The sequence below is a fragment of the Hesperophylax consimilis genome, chromosome 2 (assembly GCF_061612785.1).
Source record: "Hesperophylax consimilis isolate HC1 chromosome 2, BYU_Hcon_1.0, whole genome shotgun sequence".
Lineage (NCBI taxonomy): Eukaryota > Metazoa > Arthropoda > Insecta > Trichoptera > Limnephilidae > Hesperophylax > Hesperophylax consimilis.
In genome coordinates this window covers 40,422,722-40,431,445 of record NC_142837.1, presented here as the reverse complement: position 1 = coordinate 40,431,445, position 8,724 = coordinate 40,422,722, and the positions used below count along the sequence as shown (strand labels likewise).

Sequence of the window (8,724 nt, the reverse complement as noted above, 5' to 3'; positions counted from 1 at the left end):
TATATTTTTACTTTTTCTGAACGTAATCTGAGAAAATTCAGGATATGAAAAAGTTATTCGAGCATCTGAAAATAATATCGAGTTCGATTAAAATAACCTGGTTCACACGACATGTTGATGAATATAATTACACAATCATTCCGATTGTATAATCCGGCGCGACTCTTGTTTCCCTTACAGGGGCAATAACAATATTAGTATGGTCGTTGCCAACACCGCATTGCCCCTCCTTTGAGGAAGTTTTCCGAGCTTTGTAGGAGATCGTGTGTGCGCCGCTGCGACTTTTCTACCAGGAGAAGAGAACCGCTAGGAGGAAACCGGTCCGTGCGCAGCCCGCTGCTTGGCCCGCCCGCCCGTTCTCAGCTGCCAGCTGTGGCGTGCGCCTGCGCCCGCCCTCTGCCGAGTATTGACGTCTGTAAAAACATCGGCCGGCGCGTAAACTTTCCGCAATTTTTCACGCCGGCTATGGGAACCGTACGACATACGGAAAAATCGAATTCGGCCGATCGAAATCGCGCCATGAACCACATTATACTGTTTTCAGGGGTTTTAGGCGGCATCGATCGCTATGCGCATGAGAATTAGCTACGATATGAATACATTATTCGATGAAAATTAAAGAACACAATTCTGCTCACGATCATGCAACAACACAAATGAACATTAATTACATTATTATTTCATAATCCAGGACCGTCTTAAATGTGGTTTAACTTACTCCACGGCTGAATGACTTAAGTAGGGTTGTTTCAATATTTTGGTTAACCTCAAATGTTGTCCTTTGACTTCTAATTTTAAAGGGCTTCCTTTGGCTGTTCGCTTTGCAATTTTCGTCCGTCGTCCCGCGAGTAAATTGGCCATTACCGGAAACTCCTACAGGATCGCATACAGGCGCAGAGGTGTGTTTGCACACAAACACACCTCTCCAGCGGCCTTTTGGATATCGACTGAATTGGGCCGCCGCATAAAAAAGAATGAACCAAGGGAGGTGTAAATATAAAATAATTTATAGTTTGATGGATATTTTGTTGTTAGGTGCCGGGGTTGCTTGAGGGGAAATCAGCTTGGCGTCGCTAGAAGGCGGAGTGGGGTACCAGGGAAGCAAGCGGGCGGAGTGCGGCGGACGGCGGGCGGCGGGTGCCGCAGCGCGGGAGGGTGCGGGGCGAGGGGGGAGGCGGCGCGCTCCAGCCGGCTCGGCAGCCACAGCTGTCATTCGTGGAAGAGCACGCGCCGCGAACACACCACTCTTCGCTAGTACCGGTTCTTGTCTTCCAGCCGCGAATACCCAACCTCCCTTCTAATTTCAAGTGATTTTCAGGCTATACCGGCTACCAAGGTAGCATAAGAGATAAGGTTAACCCGCTTGGACTGCGGGTTCGCTCCGTCGCCGGGGGCCCGCCCTCACCCCGCGGGAGGTGAGGGGACGTCCAAAGTCCTCCTCCGACCCTTTCTCGTTACTTGTCCAGCCTAGTATCGCCTAGTCATGGAGGTTTCCACGGGAAACCTCGAGGAGAGCCAGCCCGAGAAGGCCGGCTCCTCCGCGAAAGACGATGACCGTTCTGTGTCGCTGGGCGGCGAGCTGAGTCTAGGGGTGCCCCCGCCTAGTCCGCTCACCGGTTGCTACCTGCTTATCATCATCGGGGAGCCCTACTCCCAGGAACACAAGGAACTCATCCTGCAACGACTTGCTAAAGGTAAATACATACATTTATTTCATTGTGTTATTTTTTTACGAGAAAAAAAGTTATACAACATTTTACGTCTCGAAAATACGTCGTGACAATTATCCCATACTGATGTTACGATGAAATGGGGAGAGAAATTGATCAAATCAAATTAATCGACATAAATATCTTATTTTCAGAAAATAACGTCTACTGTGTTCATCTTATTTTTTAGACATAAAGCCTTTTATATGCCTTACCATATTGATGTGATATAATCCTTTGTTTAATGACCAAGGATAAAAGTTCGTAGAAAGTCGGATTTAGGTCAGACAAATTATCCATGTACTTATAGGTTACGTATTTTGTAAGGCGGCGCGCCGGCCGGCACGTTCTGTCTGTGCGCAGAGCGGAGAGTCTACTGTGACCTGATAACGAGTTCAATGGTTCGAAACCTCAACAAGGAACACAATCAATATTTTATTATTAGTCAACTATTTCAGGTATAACCTCTCACTTTGAATTCTGATCTTAAATACAATTTTTATTGGAACAACATTTCATGTTTTTACCGATCAATGTAATGTGTCATTGAAGAAAAAGATAAAACTAACAAATCTAAACGATTTTTTTTTTTTTTTTTTTTTTTTTTTTTTTTTTTAAATCCCAGTTGAAACCATGAACCTTATAATTTACTGTGTCTCGTTCTGTTTCAGGTTTCGTTTAGATATATTAGTATTATCTTCTTCTTCAATGATCTTAAATGCTTGTAAAGAAATCATCACAAGTGTTTTACAAACAAAAAATATTATCATTTTTATGATGTTTGCAAATACTGTGAAATTAAATTTTCATCAATATTTATGAAACGAAACGGAAAACATGTTATGTCACCCGTTTTGTGTAAAAATTTGAAATGCAAATAAACAATTCGTTTTTGCATTTTATCATTTGAAAGAAACGCACTGCCTAAATGGCGGGCGCTTACTTAGTCATATTATAATTCCGGTTAATGTTTGGTATCTCTTTACTATGTTTTTTTTAATACGAGTACAGCTGTATGCGCTAATAACAGCAATGACGAATACTTCAGTGGCGCTAATAGAAGCCGTTTAAATGGCACTAAAATGTTATATGTCATTTAGACTCAAAGTAAACTCCTAAAAATAACACCTGCATTATAAATTATGTAACCAACATATGACATCATCCATGTAGGTTCCTTTGGAAAGGATACAGCGCCAAACATCTTATGATATTTTCCTGTTTTTCAGCATTCTTTCAGCAGGTACAGGCATTGCTCTGCCAATGAAAACTGCGTTATAATCTCGTTTTCTTGTGATGTGCGTCATTTATGAAAACTTTAGGTTTTGACGTATTTTAGAGCGGTTTTTACAGCGTCAATACCCAACCAAGTCACGGCCGTCGGCAACTCTGCTTCTGAAGGAATACATAACAACCCCACAATTCTAAGCTGGAAGAATAAAACGCCAAATTTATTGCACCATGCAAGCCAAGCATGATTCCATTCATTTTGATATTTTCCAAAATCAATTTCTAATAATCAACATTGAGTTCTATCGTATCTCCTTATTTAGCTAACGTTTTGTAGAGCGTCACAAAGTCCATCTCTGCTCTGATGATGAACACTGTAACGCTATCCGAAACTTTTGGAAAAAAATGAGAAAGCACAAACGGCATGAAAACCCGAACATTAATTAATTTTGACAAAATGAAATTTTCAAATTGTATCATTGAGTTATTTTTCATTATCTTCACACCATTGACAGTTTAGCATAAATAATAACATTTTTTTAAATTAGCACTACAATTTAATTAGCTCGTCCATGACATCTTTGGGGATGCTGTGTGGGGTGTCTTTTTGGGAAAGGAAGGGGAAAAGTTCTGGGAGAAAAAAATATTTAGTGTGGGTAGGAATTAGGGGGTCAGTATGTTCAGGAGTGACGGAAATATCTAACCATCTCTCCCACTACGGCGCAAATTAAAAAAAAAAAATAGAGCGATTAAATGATTTTATTCTTCCGTTTACTCATTCTACGCCACTGCGTTGTACCTATTTAAAACAGTCCAATTTAAATATATTATTAGGTGCTTGTAGATATTATCTTCTTCAAACAAAATCATAAATTATCTGATAAGAGCATTATTTCTCCATATGAATACAGAGAATATCACAAAGTGTTGTGATAATGCTATCGATTTAGTGGAAATACGACATTATCAAAAAGCATTGCATTTTATTGCTCCATTCGATAAAAAGTATTTTCATAAAAAAACATTGATTGATAGGTAGGGGAATTATATTATATTATCTATTTTTGCAAACGTTAATTTATCTGATTCAGTGATTGAACACTAACAAACATTATACAGGGTTTTTCAATAAGTGGTGTTATTTTGAATAGCCCGCTATTTCGGTAGATGTTACTTTTGAAGCTGTCATTTTTTGACATTTGACAAGTAGAAACTATGTCATTAATAAAAATGGAACGATACATGCTTCAACAACGCATTGAAATTATTAAAATTCACTTGAGTGAATCAAATGCAAATCATCTTGAGTAATGAGACCCATTTCCACCTCGGTGGCTTCATCAACAAGCAAAATTGTCGCATTTGGGGCTCGAAAAACCCAAGAGTTATTGTTGAAAAGTCTTTCTATCCTTAACGTGTGACTGTTTGGTGCGGTGTATGGTCCGGCGGAGTCATTGGACCTTACTTTTTCGAAAATGAGGCTGGAACAACAGTTACGGTGAATGGATTGCGCTATCGAGAGATGATTAATGATTTTCTATGGCCAAAATTGGATGGTATTGATTTGGACAACGTTTATTTTCAACAAGACGGCGCTGCGTGCCACACAAGCAACGAAACAATTGATCTTTTACGATTGAATATCAAAATAATACCTCTTATTGGAAAACCTGTATTACATCTACTTTTGCCAACGTTAATTTATCTAATTTGGTGATTGCACACTAACAAACATTGTATTATGAAACTGATCAGAATAAATCGATAAATAGGCTTTTCTGTTCATTTATAAACTTTCGGAGATCATTGTTCTACTTGTTTATCAACTGCGGTTAAGGCAATATTAATTTTATACTCTGTAATACTACCAATTATTATTATAGATACCAATACCGGTATATAATTAACTTCGATACTTTTACTGTTGTATGTATGCAATTCCATTACTTCCGTTACACCATAATTTAAAAAAAATTGGTTTGACTGAGGATTGAAACTTCCTACCCAGGAACTGGAGTCGAAAACTCTAACGACATTTTCAAATGCCGATCGATTAGGACCGATATTTAGTTCGTTTTAGTTGCTGTAATATCATCCGAATTTAAAGAAATGCATGTATGTCTTCGTGTGTATACAGGGTGTATCGGCACTAACCCGACAAACTTTAACCAGCTATTCCTTAGCACATTTGGAGTAAAAAATGTTATGGGCACTTTGCTGTCCGGTAGCATTTTTTTCAATTAAAAACAAAAAAATTAAAAATTTCCACACTACATCACTGTCATTGGCATTGCTTTTCGTGTTCAACAGCTGTTATAAGCAAGTATGTCGAAAAGCGTCTTCGCTCTTTCGCACACACTAAATAATAATAGTTAAAAATGAGACGAATGGTACCATGCCATTTCGTTGTGATTGTAAAAGTGCGCCAATATAGGTACACGCGTGCATTATTCAACGGAATTCGAATAAAATATTTCCAGATGGGTTTTCAAACTTTGACAAAGGATAAAACAGTGTTTTTTTTAGTTTTTTTTTTATTAAAAAAAAACGCCACCGGACAGCAAAGTGCACATAAGATTTTTTACTCCAAATATGCTAAGGAATAGCTGGTTAAAGTTTGTCGGGTACGTGCCAATACACCCTGTATGATTACCGCTAAACGAATGCATGATCATCGGCTACGAGTTTATCTGCCGAGTTTCAGCTCGATCGGATGTTGGGAAGTGGGTTAATTTCCACTTAAATTTTTTTCATTCATTCAATACGGAAAAGTAAAGTTAAATTCAAATAAATAAACAACAAAATAATCAAATCAATGGTCTTCTTTATAATTGAGCAATTATTAAAATGAATACTTGGCGAAAATTTACATGCGACAGGACATCAGGATCACATAACATTGAAGGAGATTATTTTGTAAAATTATTTAAATATAGGGAGGCTGAATATTTAAGTTATAACTAACAACCATTGCTGTTAGATATTTGTGGATCAATCTTGTTACTGTATAACAGTCCGCAACATCTGAAAATATGTAAATACGGGTTTCACATACTCATTAACGCGGAATAAAAATAAGTCAAGTGTGTAAATTATTCGCGCTGATCTCTCAAGGCCATGTACTGCCAGTCATTAGTGGTTCAATCCTCAATCTACTGATACTCTCACCAGGATGACATAAGGTGAAAAATTAATTACATAAATTTGAGTGAAATCCCTATTTGTGAATAATTTATTTTTAAAGATTAATGTAATTTATTTATTATTTTATTTACGCCCTAATGGGCTTTTACATGAAAATATACATTTACATTGATTACAATAATTGAACATAAGAAGATAAATGGAGTTAATTGTAAGAAAGCAACACATATAATAAAATTTTGTGCAAATTAGCAAAACACTAATAAGATGGATTCAATATAAAATATACCCAAGCATGAAATAGTAAGTAAAAGAAAGTTCAACATAAAAAGTAAGTAAGTGGGTGTGTTTAAACCCAGTATTAATTGTGAGTTTAACAAATCGATAAACCAATATAAATTAGAGTGTAACTTACTCGTGAGGTAAAGAACATTATAACAGAGATTTAAAAAAAAAAAAAAAAAAAATAAAAAAAAAAAAAAAAAAAAATAACAAAATAAGAGTTGCACCTGTAAAAAGCAAAAACTAATAGAATTTAGCAATATCGACATGAATAAGAAATAATAAGATCTGAGATGGAACATAGTGTTATGTATAAAAAGTAGTTAGTAGGTATATGCATACAATTATAAGTGTATAGTAGAGCAAATAAAAAACAAACAAATATGGATATAATTTACTTGAAAGGTTTCGAATGGGAGAAGATGTAATAAAATTATTAAAGCTATAAAAGTTAATTATTAGCCGATAGAATCGAAATAAGTTGCCTTTTAAAGCTCACAAAATTGTCAAAACCAAACATATCTATAAGTTCACAGTATTTATTCGCAAGGTTGTGAATTCTAGGAATTGGTGAAAAAATAGAATAATTAGTGTTGAGGTTCTTGTTAAATTTAAAAGTATCTTTACTGCGAGTTTGCCTAGCAGGAACATTAATGCAAATAAGTTCCAACAAATTAGGGCTGTCAATTAAAGATTTAATAATTTTGAATAAAAATAGCAAATCAATTAGCACTCTTCTATCAGATAATTTAAGAAGTTTAGTTTCAGCAAGCAAGTTATTGTAATTTATAAATTCGATTGGAATTTTCATTTTAAAATTAATGTACCGAAGGAATTTATTTTGTACCTATTCTAATGATTGAGAATGGACCTTGTAGTACGGTGACCATACGGTGGAATTGTATTCTAATTTGCTTCGTACTAACGAGCAATACAGATGTTTTAATGTTGACATACTTTTAAAATTTGCTCCCATTCTCAAAATAAAACCTAGTATTCTCATCGCATCGCTTGTTATTTCATCGATGTGTTCGTTAAACTGTAGACTCTCGTGGAATATAACACCAAGATCACGAATCTGTGATACACGAAGAAGATTAGCACCATTCATAAAATAGGAAAAATTAAGTGGATTTTTGCCTTTGTAAAAACTGATAATCTGGCATTTACCTAAATTTAGTTGCAAATCATTGACAGAACACCACGCACATAGTTTATTAAGGTTCAACTGCAAAATTGCGCGATCGTCATCGTCTTTGATTATTCTGTATATCTTCAGATCGTCGGCAAATAACAGGACTTTAACATTAGTAAAAATATTAACAATATCATTGATAAACAAACAAAATAATATTGGGCCCAAGTGAGATCCCTGTGGTACTCCGCTCGAGGCAGCAAATGTATAAGAAGTAAACGAATCTATCTTGACTGCTAAGTACCTTCCTAATAGATAACTCTTAAACCATTCCAACATGCTCCCTCTTAATCCCAACAATTTTAGTTTACGTAATAATATTTTGTGGTTTACTTTATCAAATGCCTTACTGAAGTCAGTATATATGGAATCAGTTTGATGTGATGCATTAAGGGCATTAACAATATCATTCGTGTACAATATCAAATTGGTAAGAGTAGATCTACCTTTAATGAATCCATGTTGAAGGGGAGAGATGGTTCGATTGATTCGGGATATCAACTTATCTAGTACTAGGCTTTCAAAAAGTTTGGGTAAAGTAGACATCATACATATTGGCCTATAATTTGTTACTTCGCTCTTATTACCTTTTTTGAAAATGGGCGTTAAAAGACTAAACTTCCAAAGGTCCGGGAATACACCTGATGAGAGTGACTTTGTAAATAACTTATGAATAGGATATGACAATGTATGCATACAATTTACTAAAAACCTGGGCGGAACATTATCAGGTCCTGCGGATTTTCGGGAATCAAGACTCTTCAGCTTAGATATAATATCGTCTATGGTTACATTACAGTCAGATATATCAAGAGTTTCAACCAAATCAAAGCACGAAATATTGCTGTCTTCACTTGCATTAATGTAAACGCCGCTAAAAAAATCAGCAAAAAGATTAACAGTTTCCTGAAGATTTTGGGATAATTTAGAATCGAATGACACACTACTAGGTATGTAAGTACCATTTTCTTTTTGGGATTTAACATATTTCCAAAAGAAATTTGAGTCGTCCATGATAGAGCCTTCGACATCACTAATGTAATTTTTGTAACATTTTGCGGAGAGCTTATTGCACTCTGCCCTCAATTTTTGAAACGCAGTATAATCGATGGCCAGGCGACTTTGTTTGAATCTCTTATGAGATAATTTTTTGAGGTAAATTAA

At 36.0% G+C, this 8,724-nt stretch overlaps 1 protein-coding gene across 1 annotated transcript in view; it reads left to right on the top strand.

The window, feature by feature from the left end:
- The first annotated feature begins 1,227 nt into the window (after positions 1-1,227).
- The window catches only part of LOC149426019 (uncharacterized), a 283,598-nt gene continuing 276,101 nt past the window's right edge, over positions 1,228-8,724 (top strand). Inside the window, exon 1 of the mRNA XM_089642882.1 lies at positions 1,228-1,694. Coding sequence (XP_089499008.1) covers positions 1,484-1,694 — 211 coding nt within the window. The 5' untranslated portion in view covers positions 1,228-1,483. The remainder of the gene's footprint in view (positions 1,695-8,724) is intronic.